At 42.2% G+C, this 17,079-nt stretch overlaps 1 protein-coding gene across 15 annotated transcripts in view; it reads right to left on the bottom strand.

Annotated features, from left to right (window-relative positions):
- Positions 1-16,372, bottom strand: part of brd4 (bromodomain containing 4) — a 45,069-nt gene extending 28,697 nt beyond the window's left edge. For 5 of the 15 annotated variants that reach the window (XM_047807900.1, XM_047807913.1, XM_047807908.1 and 2 more), the window contains exons 1-3: positions 16,198-16,371; positions 11,635-11,786; positions 1,455-1,565 (exon numbers count right to left, since the gene is read on the bottom strand). In XM_047807900.1, the coding sequence (XP_047663856.1) occupies positions 1,455-1,555 (101 nt within the window). In that variant the 5' untranslated portion in view covers positions 1,556-1,565; positions 11,635-11,786; positions 16,198-16,371. Of the gene's footprint in view, positions 1-1,454; positions 2,385-11,634; positions 11,787-15,029; positions 15,689-16,113; positions 16,177-16,197 lie in introns of those variants that run through there. The other 10 variants (XM_047807905.1, XM_047807907.1, XM_047807910.1 and 7 more) reach the window with 8 other exon arrangements.
- Between the last annotated feature and the right edge of the window lie 707 nt (positions 16,373-17,079).

Raw genomic sequence — 17,079 nt, 5'->3', positions numbered from 1 at the left:
TGAGCATGAAGACCCAAAAAAAAAAAACCCAGGAAATCTGGTTCTGTAATGCAGCCAAGCCGAAGTACGACCACATGAAAAAGAAAGCTTTCACAAAGAGAGAGGGAAAAAAAAATAAAAAATGGACGCTCTCAGTAACTAACAGTAAATAATTAATCATTCATGGGGGACTTCCAGAAGAGAGGAAAAAAAAAAAAAAAAAAAGGTTCGCTCGAACATAGAATAATAAAGGATGGTTGGTTTGTTAGTTGGTTGAAAGCTTACACAGAAAAATTGCTGCTCCGGATGTCGATCCCCCGGGAACCTAAAGGCTAAACCCTAAAGATGCTCTTCAAGCTTCTGTATATCTGGAAGATCTGGATGTGGGATTAGGAGGATTTTATTTCTAATGTGAACCAAAATAAAAAAAGTGTATCGGTATGTTTTATTTGCTTGTTTGACCTCCAGACACCCACACACACACAGACAGAAATAAATCCACAGTTGTGGTGGGGGGAAAAAAAAAAGTCAGAGTGGCCATTATGAGCCGGTCAGTAGGAGAGCAGCGTGTGCACTATGCTCCTCTGTCATGAACTTTTTCCACCGAGTGACTGTTGCAACGTTCCGCGCGTTTGCATCAGTCCGACTCGATGCGGCTCTGACAAAAGATGAGCCTCGTCACGCTCCGTGCGATGAAAAAGGTCAGCCGCCGTTCACAGCCGGGGGTTACATCTCGCCTTTAAAACCGTCACTCAATACCAGCAAACGAGGATGAAAAGTTCCATGTAGTCACGTCTTGCGTCACATTTTCCTCAGTGTTTTTTTTCTCTTCCCGTATTGTTTACGGAACAGGACTCGGCCGGTACGGGAAAACGACGTTTAAGATTGAGTGTTAGGGTAAATAAAGGGTTTACGTAAACATGAAGTAGGTTCGAAAAAAAAATGATGCGTACGTATACATACATAAATAAATAAATACGTAGACGCACTCATGGGTTGAGCTGGGAGCGGTTTCCAAAACCTTTGGCTGCTGCCACAACAAATACGCCACCCCCATCTTGCTCTGAAAGCACCCCCCCCCTCCCCCTGGCTTACTCATACACACTCCTACATGCACACACACACACACACACATACATACACACACCCTCTCTCACCAGGAGGCTGCCTGGCCAGGGCTTTTTTTTCTTTAGCTTTCCTTGCTAACAATGAACACTTTTTCTTTTTTGAAGCCATTTTGTCTAATACATATAAAAAACTCCTAGAAAGGAAAGTGTTTTCAAAAAGTCTCTTAAATCTAAATCCCACGTAACAAACGCTGCTCATTCTCTCGCACGGTAACTACGTTCTGATCAGTTCTACAAATAAACCTGGTTAGGGAAGTGTTAGGGAAAGGGTTATGTGAAGGCATGAAGGCTTATAAAGCTACACACAAACAAAAAAAGGAAATAAAAAAAAAAAAGTTGACACGTTACCTTTTTACAGCTGCGGAATAATGTGCAATTTTTTCCAAAAGGGCATCCAGTGTCTGAAAATCCAGCAAATCATTGGACTTGGAATGCATCCTGTAATCCATTTATAGGGTCCTGTCTCCAGAACAAAACCGAAAGGAACAAAAAAAAAAGGAGGTGAACTTTTTTTTTTTTTTAAATGGATCACTAATCCCAAAACATGAGCACAGCTAGCTTTCAAATCTCCAGTTCAGATAAATGTGTCCCGAGATCCACTGTGCTGAACACATGTTAAATCCGCAGGAAGTCCACAATAATCCTGAGAGTAGTGAAGATTTTAAGTCCTGAGAGAAGTCCAGAAAAGAGAGATCTCCTGTTCACCTTTACGAGAGAGGGAGAGAGAGAGTGAGAGAGAGAGAGAGAGAGAGAGAGAGAGAGAGAGAGAGAGAGAGCATGAAAGAGAGGTTGAGAGAAGAGAACGCGGGTAGAAGAGGCCTGAGGCCGGCTAGCTGTGTTAGCTCTGTGCGCCGGTCTTCTCTGTTCCCCCTCCCCCTCTCAGGAGGACAACGGCCCAGTCGCCACAGGCACTTTGCCCCATTGTGTCCCACCGCTGAAAGCCCCGCTCATTCGACACCCGGACACAGGGACGGAAAGAGAAAGAGAAAGAGAGAGAGAAAGACGCTTTGGAAAGAAAAAAAAAATCCAGAAACTGAGCCTTCTTTTTTCCCTCCTCTCTCCCGAAACAGCAGCGTGCTCTTGCTCAACGGTGAAAATGGCTCTGCCGCTTCCTCATTCAGAATAGTCCCTGCCCACACACACACACACACCCCCCTCCCTCTGCACTCTCTCTCTCCCTCTCTCACACACACGCACACTCTCTGCTTACTCGTTCGTTCCTCACTCAACCCCTCCCTTCTTCACCCATCAATAGCTGGAGGTCTCTCCACCCTCCCAGCTTCTCTTTCTCTCTCCCGCCACACTACTCACTCTCTCTCACACACACACACACACACACCTCATCTCCCCCACCCCCCTGCTTCCATACTACCATTCAGTCCTCCCTTCCCCCTGCCCAATTCCTTTTTAGCTTCGGCTCGAACCAAAGCAAGGTCCCTCCTTATCTTAACTACAAACACGCACGCACACAAACACACGAGTCTAGACTACGGCAGTGGCACAAAAGAGGAACCTTTCTGCAAAAGCCGTCTAACGTGTACAATGGAGAGAGATACGTAAAACAGAGAAAGGTGGAGCTTATTTTATTTCTCCTGCACAACAGTCATCAGCGGAAAAAAAAAAATAGAAAAAAACAGACATTTCAGGTTAAAGTCTCGTTGCGCTAGTAAACGCCGTTTCCGTTTCCTGTTATGTCAGACAGCACAGAGGGAACCCCAACTCACTGTCAGAGGGACTGAATTATAGACGGATGGATGTGTGTGTGTGTGTTACAGAAAGAAAGAGCGAGGGAGGGAGATGAAATTATTCTCCCAGAAGGCATCTCTTTCCACTTCCCTCTTCTAATCAAGCTGCCATCTGTCTACACAAACGTTTCTCACATCATCGTGACACGGCTAAATCCCTTTACTCTCACGGAGCTCCTCAAACGCCGCACTCTCTGTTGACGAACGCGAAGGCGCAGGTCACCGTGGAAACACGCAACCGGGTGTGTTACATGAAGGAAGAAAAGAACTGTGTTGGACCGGACCGGCGTCCCGCAAGTAAAGAACATATGGGTGTGATTAGTGATGGAGGCGTGAGAACGTGAACGTGCCAAAGCGAACCTGTGGGACCTCAGGGGAAGGAGTGGGTGATCTGGCTATGGAGACGTGTCCACAGATCCATAACCTTAGGATGAAGTGCTCTGGATTGTGCTGACCGGTTTGTGCTTTAACTCGTTTCTATGGTAACAACTTGTACGTGAACTTGTTTGCGAACTAAAAACATTACCATGAGGTGATGTTCCTGTAAGGAGATGCGTTTAACGTCCATAAAAGGAGTTTTCCGAACACACGAATCTCTGTTTCTCGGGGATGAGTGAAAGAGACGCACCGGTTTATAGCTGCTGTAACGTAAGCGATAAAGAACAACCGACCTGGTCTGCAAACACCTGTGAACTTTAAAAGTAACTAGAAACAGATACAAAAGTACGTCTCGTTCAAAAAAAAAAAAAGGGAATAAACAGACTTGTCTGGTTTTGGCTCAGTAACAAACCCAAACACCAGACTACAGAGAACGGTTCGGACTGCTGAGAGGATTATTGGTGCTCCCCATACCCACCCTTCAAGAACTGTATATATCCAGACTGAGGAAAAAGGGCTCAGAAAATCACCCAGGATCTCTCACATCCAAGTCATCCGCTTTTTGTACTTTTCCCATCTGGCCGATGCTACAGAGCCCGAAATACCAGCACAACCAGACACAAGAACAGCTTCTTCCCCCAGACAATCAACCTCATGAACAGTTAAACATTCCACCATTACGCAATAACAATGTGGAATAACCTTACATGTAATTCTTACCGTCTCTGTCCTAGTACATCCCTGCATCTCATTCTATTCCATTCTACCATCTATAGCACAACTGTACATACAATTTATTTATTTTTCATGTCTATCCGCAAGCATTCTTGGCAACAAAGTTCATTCTTTATGACGCTGCTTCGTCGTTGACTATTTTCCTACGACGGCACTTTCCTGCGTGTGTGAGTCCAAACGTTACTCCATTATCCATAGTACTGGGAGAGCTCCCTGGGATGGGCACGAGTGCTTTCGCCAGTAAACCTGATCATGTGTTCAAAATACCCTAAAAGTTTCCTGACAGGTTTTTCCCATTTTAATATCCACATGCCAAACTGCAGCTGATGAGCATTAGTTATAATAATAATAATGTTATTGTTCTTATTATTAAAACTAGAAGACAATGATATGTTCGCTGTGTTTGTAGTTTTGCTCATCCATGAGAGGAACGGCGTTATTGACAGACGTCTCGTGTCCATGGGGAAGTGGTGTGGGGGACGCCCAAATCTAATAGCACTAAAATGATAATCCTGTGCTCCGCTTTACCGGCAGGATCATGCATGAGACAGAATGACGATATTCATCAGAAGGGGGTTTTATTAAAGAAATTTAATTCAAGTAAGAAATGATGTTGGCCTGTAATCGTTTTTACAAACACTAATCTAATCACGCTCGAATGCTACACACACGTTCACACGTAATGAGCCGTTATCATTCGCTCGGACAATAAAAAGGTGGGAGTCTCTCTGCCGAACCCACAGGGATGATGGAGTGAGTGAGAGAGATGGAGGAGGACGGGGAATTACAGAAAGGCTGGGGTTAAGGTTACACTTACACACCCCACCACAAACAGATATAGAACTACAGGGACAGATGTGAGACTTTTCTCATCTAACTCTTACATCCTTCATCTTGTTCTTCCTGAAATAAACCCCAAATGACCAACCGCCCTCTTGCCTTCCCTCCCTGTGTGTTAGAATCTCTCATATCATCAATTTCTCTCTCTCATTGTCAATCTCTCTCTTTCTCTCATATTGTCAATCTCTCTCTCTCTCTCTCTCTCTCATATTGTCGCTCTCTCCCTCTCATTGTCAATCTCTCTCTTTCTCTCATATTGTCAATCTCTCTCTCTCATATTCTCTCTCTCTCTCTCTCATATTGTCAATCTCTCTCGCTCTCATTGTCAATCTCTCTCTCATTGTCAATCTCTCTCTCTCTCTCATATACCCCCCCCCCGAAGCACATCTGTAATATGCCAAGTTCCAATTTTCCATAGCAGCGAGAGAAACTGATGCTACTAAGCGTAGATCATGTGATAAACTCGCTCACACCTGAACATGCTTTACACAATAATTTACATCACAATGTTTTAGTTTACAAACAGAAACTAGACCAAAGGGAGTGATTTACTGATTAAAATAAATAAATAAATAAATAAATCTTGTGGAACACCTGCAAAATGAATTTTTCTACCGTTAAAAATAAATTTCTTATTTAATTCTTAAATATTTTAAAATTAAATGACAAATTCTACTTCGCAATTAAATAAAATACCGATACTAGTAATAATAATTCTATATGTACGTTTTATAGAAACGCTAAAAATAAATTACTGACAGACTATTTTTAGATAGATAGAACCTTCGCACTATAACCCATCGACACCGTTCTCTGTAGCTGTGCAACTAATTACTTTACTGCACCTGGGCAAATGCCACTGCTGCACTGGGAGGAGCCTGTGACCTTTGACCCAAACCAGTCATTAAAGCGGACGCCATCGCCGGAGCACGTCGGCCATGTTCGCTCGCACCGCCTCCATAAACAAAAAGCTCCGACATCCAACAGCTCAGAAGATAGTGTATCTGATTTCATGTGTGATCACAACCTTTTGTGAAGCCTGTTCCCTCCCCCACACACGCTCCCTCACACACACACCAAGGTCCAGGGTGCAATCAGTCCACGTGCCATATGCATCTTTCCCCGTGACAATACAGCAGCTGCCGGGGTGACAAAGAGGCAGCTGGGAACCTGAGAGATTCAAGAGGAGCTGGAACACCACGCACAGCTAACATTTGGGCACGATTGGTGCGTGTGTGCGTACGCACGCGCGCGTGTGTGACTGTTTGTAGAGGAACAGATAGAGGACGCAATGCGGTTGGGGGTTGGTAGTTGTAGCAGGAAGAGTCGTAGGCAGAAGGACATGAAAGAAAATAAGTGTGTCTGAGGAAACGCCGTCAGACTTCTGAGGTCATTAATCAAGTGAGCAGCCAGAACTAACAAGAATCCTACAGGAGTGCGAGCGCACATGTTCTCATGCACACACACATGCACGCACCAGAAGCAGGTGATAGTGAGATAATGAGTAACAAGAATTATAGCAGAAAAGGGGGGGGGGGGAGACAACTCAAAGCCATTTCATCTGCTTCATATATCTAATCCTGCTGTAATGAAGAGGAGTGGAAAAACTTCTCTCCTCCCATCTGCTCAGAACATAATCCACTCCACACACACACACACACTCCCCATCTGTCGTCTGAACGCATGTATCCAGGGATGACACAGCAGTCACACACCGGCACGGTGGAGCACCAGCAGTCGCCCTCAGCGTCCCCTGATGTTTAGTCTCCAGAGTGTTACGGTCGATCGGTCGCTCTACCGCACATCCGACCAATCGTGTGCCAGAGAATAAAAACACAAGCTTATTTAATCCCCATGCACACACTGCGTGACCCCCGTCTCAAACAAACGAGCCGGACGTTTATTACGCCAAGTTAACAAGTTGTAACCTGAAACAAAAACATTTCAGCTCACGTTAACGTAAACACACCACCGCATGCAGGATGTTTCACCGACATGCAGAAGTGACTAATAACTCTGACGACTGTCTGACATTTATTTATAGCGTTCCAGAAGACGAGAGCGTTGAGCGTCCCGGTCTAATTTTAACCTTTCACATTTTCGATTCTGATATTTATACTTTACACAAACTAAATGATGATTCTATAACAGTTCCAGCAGTTGCATGAACTTTGGGTCCATATTGAGGCTCTCGTTCTAGGATTACATTATTGTTTCTATAGTAACGGCTCATACGCCAGGACACGGTACAGAACCTAAGACTAAAATAAGAGTTTTGAAATTTTGTGTGTTTCATTTTTTTATTTTGAGAGAAAGTCTGTCTCTATAGTCGCTATAACAAGTGAGAACAGACACAAACTGTTCACGTTGTACCGCGTCGGTTCGACCGTGTCGTTAATGAAGTTAGTAAATTAAACACTTTGATCTTCGACGATCTGCTGCAATATAAGCAGACCACCACACCAGACATCCACCGCATTTCCCATCGGATTCGCACCGTTTTGTCAGGGTTTTGTTTTTTATGTCCGCACCAAAAAAAAAAAAAACAGTGGAAAGGGGATTTGCAACCTGTTTAGGAAAATTTGTTTTGGGTGAACAGGAAAACCAAAGCGAATGAAAATGTTGGCACGTGTAAGTGGGTGTGGCCAGAACCACGATAGTAATTACGTCACCTAAATTGCCCATGTTGAAACAACCAGTACGCAGAGCTTGACTCTGAGAGGATTTCATTGTCCTGGTGTAATGTAAATATTCATCAGTTACACCCAAATCTCTAACAGCAGGTATTTGTGCATGAATACCTGTCCTTTAATACAGGTGATGTGTTTGCAAATTATTACACAAGCTTTCTAGCAAGTACAATTAACGTGCACATCTGGAATAATCCAGAACTGGGGCTTTTACATAGGGTTGCAAAATTCCAGGAATTTTCAAGGCTGGAAACTTTCCATGGGAATTGACGGGAATATATGGGAATAAACTGGGAATTGTAAAATAAATAAATAAATAAATAAATAAATAAATAAATAAATAAAAATGAAATAATGCAGAGTTGCCAATAACAAGGAACTTAAAATGTAGCTAAAAACAATTGCAGCATAATTTTGTTTAAAACAACAAGATTTAATGCAATTTAAGTTTGTACCCTGCATTCCTCGGTCACTTGCACACAGCACACTGCTTACTGGTGGGCCATTGAGGCCAAACCTCCTGCATGTACTTACATTCTTCCATAGCATGCACAGTAACACTATTTTAGGGTCATTTAACTAGTTGCTGATCAGCATAAATATTAATAGAATATTGGCTACTTATTAGTACTTATTAAGCACATATTAATGCCTTGTTCTGCATTACCTCATTCTACATTCTTAATTGTACCTAATACCTAAACTTAACTACCTTACTAATTAGAATAGATTACAGCAATCATAGGGAGATATGTTTATTACAGTTATTAAGTTTATGATGTTTATTACAAGCATAATAATGTTTATTATGCTTGTGTGTCACTCGATGAAAGAATCGAAGAAGTTCTACTTGCACTTAAATCGGTCAAGACGTCATTTTTAAAAATGTGTATTACCTTGCAGTCATGTCTGCTTATGACCAAACAAAATGTTTATGTTTGTATATGATATAGTTCATACAAATTTCCCTATATTTATAACTAATTTCCATACATTCCTGTAAATTCCATAAAGTTTCCAATTTGGAATATTTCCAAAATTCTTCAGATTAAGGTCCCGTGGAAAGTTTCCGGAAATTTACTTTTACATGACACTAACGAGCATAAATGAGTTAAAGGATCATAATCCAGGTCTGCAGAACAGAAATGCAGCAGGAGGTGGGATTTTATTGAGCGTCACGAGCTGCTGCGCTCTTCTACAAGGCGCTCGACCCCTGACCGAGTTGGATGGGAACCGTGACGTTATCGTCGCTGTCGACTTTGTCTCCTGTCTGAGTGAGTAAATACGCCACGTTCTGATTCGGTCCTTTTGATGAAGACATCCTTTAGGCGCCCCTTAATGACATGAGGTAGCGTACCGTGATCGTTACCTCTGAGATTTTAGTTTTAAATTGATTTTGTTTGTTTTTACAGCCTGTGTGTACGAGTGTCTGAAAAGAATATGCTGCATTTTGAATACTAGGAATAACCCCAGTATAATATACATATCTCCCTTACATGCTGACAAGCTTATAAAAAGTTTAAAGACAGCTCAGAAAGTGTTCCTGCTTTTCTATCATTTCCCACTACAACAAAACTTCAGTTCTACCTTAAAAAAAAAAAAAAGGAAAGAATCTGAAAGAAAAAGAAAAAAAAATCAAAAAGATGGCAGAGACGTGACTCGAGATTAAATACGAGTTCCAGGCACATGTGCGTTTCGGTCATATGAGCTACTAGTGCAATGACTACACAGACATCATAAAGAAGCATGGACATCCTCTATACACACACTTTTCTGGAAATCGTACCCCACCCTGATAGGATAAATTATAGACTCTCGTTATAGTCCGGCGAAGAAATTTATGGCATTTTGGCTCATGAAACCGTGCGTGTGTGTTTCGGTTTCCAGTTCAGTCTTCCTTCACAGACTGTCCTTTCAACACAGGAACACGTGAGGAGGAGGAAAACCCCAGCATGTGACCGACAGTCTCTGCAAATAAGTCAGCACCCTTTATGGGCCGGTAACGAATAAAGGGGTTTCTATATGCTTGTGCTGTAACATTCAGCGATTCGTGTTGTACCTGGAACACGTCACTATACGGCATTCACAATGAACGAGATCGCTTCCTCCATCTTTTAGAGAGTTGTAGAGGTGAAAACTGACCAAAATGCAGTTTAGCCTGAATTTTTATGACGGCTAGGATCTACATCGTCTGGAGGAAGAACGAATGGACGGGGAAAAGGGTTACATGATAAACTCGTGCAAATCAGAAGCAAAGTGACCGTAGTGACAACTGCACGTACGGCTAAATGTGGGAGAGAGAAAAAAATCCGGTGCTTATTTGGTTTCAAGCATTCAAAACAACAAACAACTTCCTGTAAACTCTCTACAGCTAGGGAACATAACAAAAGCATATTATGTACATCCTCTTATTACCAGCGCAGCCAGAAGTAAACTGGAGTTAGAAAAGGTCACTGCATGGCACCGGTGTAGCGTAGGGTACTGATGTACTGACGTTTACATCTTTAATGGATAGAACTTGATTACTTTTTTCGTTTTATATACTACAGCATACATACATACACACACACACACACATATATATATATATATTTGTGTGTGTGTGTGTATATATATATATTTGTGTGTGTGTGTGTATATATATATATATTATAAACATTACATGCATCAATGAACAGCTGTGCATTTTATCGCAGCAGTACTGTATTGCTGGTACTTTGGGCTTGTGACTCATCACTACAACGTGATTTTTCCTGCTGTGGGTGCAGCGTTACATGGAGCTTTACGTAGAGACACACTTTACCCTGAAAGAGTACACACGCTCAGCCCTTTTACCTGAAAGCAAGCGCAACGTAATAAACAACGTCTTTCAGTCTATTAACATGAATCATAGATTTGCGACTGACTTAATTAATAGGATGTCAGCACGTTTAAACCATCGTTAGCTCAAACAAACCTGTGCGCGTTTCGGTTTAATGCTTCTCTGATTGGTTCGGGAAGAATCGTGCATGGATAAAAGCTGGCTGTAAAAATGTAGGCATCCTGAACGAGTCTTGATAAACTACTGTCTGACTTTGGCACAGAGCTATCTGATGCATTAAATTAAGAAAAATGACACTGCATGAAAAAAAAAAACTGTCAAATCTTCACTGCTGTTCATCACAGCGCTCGCTGTACATGTCGTTTATTTAACTCTTATTAAAATGATTTGAGGTTAGTTTCAGCTACGATCTTGTCCCGACTTCAGTTTAGCGACCCGTACTGACCTCATCTAATGCTAACTGCAGAAGTAAAAAACGGAAATGTCTGTTTTGCCGTAACGACACCGCATATAAGCGACAGGCCACGCCCCCTTTTCTCCCTTCAGAGCCACACAACCTCACTAATCCAACACTGAAATCTTCTTCCTATTAGACGAGCGTGTTGACGGCACTTGCGCTCGGATTTTAATCAAAACATCGAGAAACAATCACAACGGTCAGCAATGATGCAGAATTCTGCTCACGTGGCACATAAAAAAAAAACTGCGATATCCACAAAAATCCGTCATATAAAATTTGAGCGATCTGCGTCTCTCTCAATGACACCAGGAACGCGTCTCCTCAGGACTCACTCGACCCGCGCGGTAAATCGCAACCCGATTACTTTTTCCGTCTAAATGAACCAGGGTGAATTTCCATACGTCGGTCTTTTCGATTCTGTGAGTAGCCACTGGGGTGAGCTGCTTACGTTTTACGACATGAATTAGCTAGGAAAAATAAGTGGAAACGTGACAAAAATGCCAGCAAACAGTACAGTTGTATTTTTAAAAACCTCTATAAAGATACTTGACTTAATGTCTATCAAAATACTTTGGAAACGTAAAATGACAGAAAAATAAGCAAATTAAACAATTATTAGCAGTGATTCAATCCGTTTCCTGTCAGTTTGTTGATGACCATAAAACAATACTAGAAATCTCGACGTCTTGACATAACCGTTGCATCGCCCAGATGTTCTGATGTTGTTCTTTTTAGACTTTTTAAGGGACTCGTTAAGGATTTCGGTGTGATCTTTTCAGGTCAAGGATAATTATGACCGTTTCTGTGGTGAAAAACACATGGTGAAAAAGAAGGCAACAAAACAGAAAGAAAGACTTACATGCTAAGGTCAGGAGTCCCTCCCCTCCCTATCTGAGCGTGCTCATGATCCCCCAATCAGCAGAGGAGCTGCTCTCAACCACGCCCAGAGAAACGTTAGCCAATCGGTGAGAAGATAGCAGACAATCTCACAACCCCCTGATCAGGAGACCGCTGCAGAAAACATGAGACAGACACAGGAAGAGCAAGAGAAAGAGAGAGAGAGAAAGAGAGAGAGAGAGAGAAACACTGTCAGCATGATGTATTCAATCACATGACAAGATTATCTACCTGAAGTGTTTTTGAGCTTTGGAAAAGTGTGACATGTATTATGACTAATCACTCATTCACACACACGCACTAAGTGTTTCGACAACTTGACACATTTCACTGCTGATCATTATCTGACATAATAAGTCTGTGTTCTTGGACAGCGTGATTTATTTTTTTTTCCCTGTTTCAAAACCTAATGGTCATCGTTTGGGCAGATAAAGACGGGAGAAGCAGTTATCTGTGGACTCGGTCTGATACGGATAAAACTCATCCAATGCTCGTATGACTCAAGTGCCCTTTTGGAATTACTACAAACAGCAAACTTTTACACGTCTGGATAAAACGTGACCGCGCCTGCTGCTTTAGGATAACGGTCGCAATCAGATCCTGCTGTACTTTACGGACACTCAGGCTTTATTGCTGAAGACGACTCATTATGCTCGGAGTCAGTTTCCACCAGCCCCTTTGTCGATTGTTGCGCACACGTCGTGTTCATACGCTCACGCACGTTAAGAAATTAGTGTCACGGGGTTGGAACAGCAACTGGACTTCAGCGACAACGACCCAGAGAAGTCGGAAAGGAAAGAAAAACCGAACAAGCAACAAAATTTCCACTGCAATCCTGCTGCTAGTATAATGCTAATCAATCCCTGTGGAATTACAGGATAAAATGTACAGAGTCTTAGACTGTGACCTCCTTCGCAGGCACCTGATAGTCGCCTCACGCAATCGTGCACTTTGCTCGACCTCAACAGTTATGTACATAGGTGCCTGCGATGAGTAGAAAAAGCAAACACGCAAACATATTTTGACCATAAACAGCGAAAGGGTTGGTAGTATGCTTCGTTCTGGCTGTACGAGGGCAGATTCTCATCTTACAAAGCAAGGACACGCTGTATTGCATGCTGTCACAGTCACTCTCTGTCCAAAACAATCCATGCCATCAACTGACAGGACCCGCCTTCCCCTACAGGCTTCATCAACATTTCTTAAAGAACATAATGTTCGGTCTGAGAACTTTAAAAAGCAGTATACGCAAGACTCTCACACCCATTAGTCGACATGCAGGTTTCAAATCAAAAGGGAACTACAGGATACAGCGATGTCCTTTAGCATGCATGACATGTTTGATTCGCTTCCTGGAGCCGAGTGGATTAGGAGTCAAATGGTACTGAGAACACCTCACTCGGGTCTTGTTCATAACTGGGCATTAATGTGCATCCTGAGTGAACTAAATGTAATCAGACAGAGTTAATCACAGGTATGAACAGGGCTAAACGCACCACAAGGACTGCGCCACGGACAGCAACGAAAAAGCAAACAAATCACCTGTGTCACTGTTCTAACAGAAGAATCACTAAGACTTATTGCAAGCTCGCTCCAAAGCTAGGCTTATGGATAAACATCAGGTGGTCCTCAAAGCTTCACTCGTCAGATCATCTCTTGTTCACTTAAAAGCTTCATGATCAGATTAAAGTATTTTCACACAGGTCCATGAGACATTTCTGTTTAAAAATAAAAGCAGCCAAAGACAAAAACGTGCACAACAGCTTTCATCCAGCAGAAATACGATCACGAGTAGGTCACTGAAGACAAGCGCGAGTGGCTAGGAGTCTCGACTGTCCACCTATTAGCCGATCGCTCAAGGTGCACTTAAACTAGGTTGTAAACGGGGTCTCTGATGCTCCGGCTTGTTTAACAAACCGTGCCAAGCAGAAGAACCGATAAGGGTTCAACCAGACTAAACAGTGCACACCTGAGATTTACACAAAGATGAGATCAACGTTGAAATTCACATCGAACGATAAACCAACAACAATTTAATCTTGTGTTAAAAGCAAAGGAAAAGTAACCAAATCCAAAACAGCCGGTGAGAACAAGTAAACTGTGCGAGTGCATATTTGTCAAAACTCTATACACGAATCCCACAAATCCCTCCTGTTTCGAACGACGCTAAAATTTCAATCACGCGCGAGTTTATTACTGACGATTAACAAGAAACTCCTTACGATGCTCAGGTCAAAAACATTAAACTTGCACTCCAAGTGGTTTTAAAACGAGTTTTAAAGCAACTCGACTTCTGTACGAATCGAATCGAACACGCACACTGCAGACGAGCAAACAAGCTCCAGTCGCAGCACTAGAAAGTGAAACTGCCATGAAATGACCTCAGTGATCACATGAAACAAGAAGCATCTTTTCTTTTGTGTGTAACAAATGCTCTATAAAAAAAAAAAGGTAAACAGCATAACAGGACTGCTTTTAAGGTCTGGTATGACTGACTTCTGCTCAAAGACTGACACGTATAACTGGCCTTTTTAGTCACTGTTTAAGGAGTTAAACACCAACAATCCATGATAGAGTGGTTGGATGAAGTGGGGATTCTGATTCCACACGGATGTTGATTCTTTTTCTAAAACGGTACACCATTTTCACCAAATTATTACTTATACACAACTTGACACAGTAAAGTGTCAAAAAAAGCACAGACACCAAACATTCGATTCATAAATGTTAAACATTTCTCTACAGAAAACTTGACTTTTTTTTTTGTCTGCGTTCATGATGTTAATCCAAACTAAACCAGGCAACATACAGATCTTGAGTTTATACTCTTTCACACATAACAGCGTCAAAACAAATGACACAAACCGATTAATAGACAAAAGTTAAACACACAAGTAAGGACACGTCAATTCACAGACTTTCAATTGTTTAGAATTGTAGTTTTGTTTTTTGTTTACACTGAAAGCAGAAAGGATGCGACGTGCAAACGTGACGTCTGTAAACGGCTAAGATGACAAGACTCACTGGGTTTTGTGAACAAAAACAAAGCTAGGCGTTTTTTCCTTCGGGAAATATGAGATTTAAGAAACGCCTGAGACTCCTGCAAACAAATACGAGTGTAGAAATTTAGCAAAAACAAGGACACACACACACCTGGTTGTAAATTACAGCAAACACCAAATAAAGCCCGAGCTACATGTTAGCTAGCCGACATGCTACATGTTAGCTAGCCGACATGCTAGCGTGCAACAACAGAACCAAGTTTGAAAATAAAACCAAACGGTTTTATAAAAACGCTTTTAAAGACACGTTTATGTTTTGGAGTGAAAGCGGATTTGTTGTGAGACACTTTCTTACAATTATAATTCCTCCTATTTGAACTGAAAACGTTATTTTCTCTCTCACTCTCCGGTCCTCAGGGTAGCGCACAAAATGGCGACCACTGCGTTCCAGCCTCGGAGACGTTATTCTCACTTAGCACAGTTAGCATTTAGCACAGAGATGCGTGATATTTCTGTTATGTGTTGAATTAACCGCAAACACAACATGCAGTTAAAACATCGATAACAATAAAATTACAACAAAAAAACAAAGAGATAATATCGACTGCGCGGTTCTTGTTTGTTTTGGGTTTTTTTCAACGAGCTAACTAACGTTAGCTACACCGGCTACGCTTTGACACGGCGGAGGCGGCCGTATCCCACATACACACCTAGGGCACTAGAAAGGACGCAGTAACAATGTCACACTTTACAGAACGCTTAGTGCGCTCAAATAGAGCTCGGGTCGTGATTTGGGATTGAGCCTGAACTCATACGAAGAACGAGCGCTGTGGCGCATGAACGGTGTTGACATACTTTACGCTGTTTCGTTTTCATACGATGGTATACGAAAAGGATTTAGGGCGTGAACGTCAGTCTCGAAACCTATCATCAAAATAAAAACGTGTTAATCTTCTAAGAAGCCCGTTTGGTTGAGAGAAAACACAAAAATATTGCGTAGTGTCGCTTAGATTCCCGAAAGGAAACCAACGTGCTTTCTTACGCAACGCAGTGCACGCACAGAACGGACCCCATTACGCAACGCAAACAGCGTAGAGTTCGCGTAGAGTTCGCATAGCGTTCGCGTATGTCGCGCAGCAGATCTATGAGAAAATGGCAGCTAGCTTAGCTTAGCCGCGCTGGCTAATAAACAACCTTAGCCATAACAGCTAGCTCAGTGAGACGCTGAATGAAGTACGAAGTGTAGTCCTGTGGTTCTGAAGCATGGCTGGTGTGTTAATAAACGACGTTTTACCCCCACACGGGCCTCCGGTAACGTGAATTCATCCCGTTAATGTTTTTCGACGCCGCGATGTTCACGCGAGACTCGACGACGACCGACACTGACCGAGACGCCCGATAAAAGTGAGGTAAAAACGAGGCCGCTATCCGTCGCCTACCGTCGAGTTTTTTCCGCGCTCCGACACGCCGGTAACGACACGCAAAGGCTTTACGTGTTTGTGGTGTTGTCTGTTATCGGTTACCTTATTTAACGGGTTGTCAAGGTGCGCGCGCTCTTTTCTTTTTCCCACAATCCAGAACAAACAGCTAGAGACGTCGGTGACGTCATACGCACGCCAAGCGTAAGGGTCGTCGCGTCGCTGACAGCTGAAAAAAAAGAAAGAGTCTGTGAACCATTTTAATATAGAAAATAAATAAAAAGTCGATTAAATCACTTTGTTCTTTGAATGTGATTATATATATATATATAGTATATAGTAAAGATGTTCCAAATAACATTATTATTATTATTATTATTATTATTATTAAGATAAAATACCTTTATTCGTTTCACAATGGGGAAATTTCTCTGTTATAGTAGCTAAGAAAAAGAAATGCAAATATATAGTATACAGTATTCAGTCAGTACAGACACATTAAACACAGGCTCCTGTCAGTATATACACATTAAACACAGACTCCTGTTAGTACAGACACATTAAACACAGACTCCTGTCAGTACAGACACATTAAACACAGGCTCCTGTCAGTATATACACATTAAACACAGACTCCTGTCAGTACAGACACATTAAACACAGACTCCTGTCAGTACAGACACATTAAACACAGACTCCTGTCAGTACAGACACATTAAACACAGACTCCTGTCAGTACAGACACATTAAACACAGACTCCTGTCAGTATATACACATTAAACACAGACTCCTGTCAGTACAGACACATTAAACACAGACTCCATCAGTACAGACACATTAAACACAGACTCCTGTCAGTACAGACACATTAAACACAGACTCCATCAGTACAGACACATTAAACACAGACTCCTGTCAGTACAGACACATTAAACACAGACTCCATCAGTACAGACACATTAAACACAGACTCCTGTCAGTACAGA

The sequence above is a fragment of the Tachysurus fulvidraco genome, chromosome 24 (assembly GCF_022655615.1).
Source record: "Tachysurus fulvidraco isolate hzauxx_2018 chromosome 24, HZAU_PFXX_2.0, whole genome shotgun sequence".
Taxonomy (NCBI): domain Eukaryota; kingdom Metazoa; phylum Chordata; class Actinopteri; order Siluriformes; family Bagridae; genus Tachysurus; species Tachysurus fulvidraco.
Note: the sequence above shows the minus strand (reverse complement) of the source record. Positions and strands in the feature narration are given on the sequence as shown.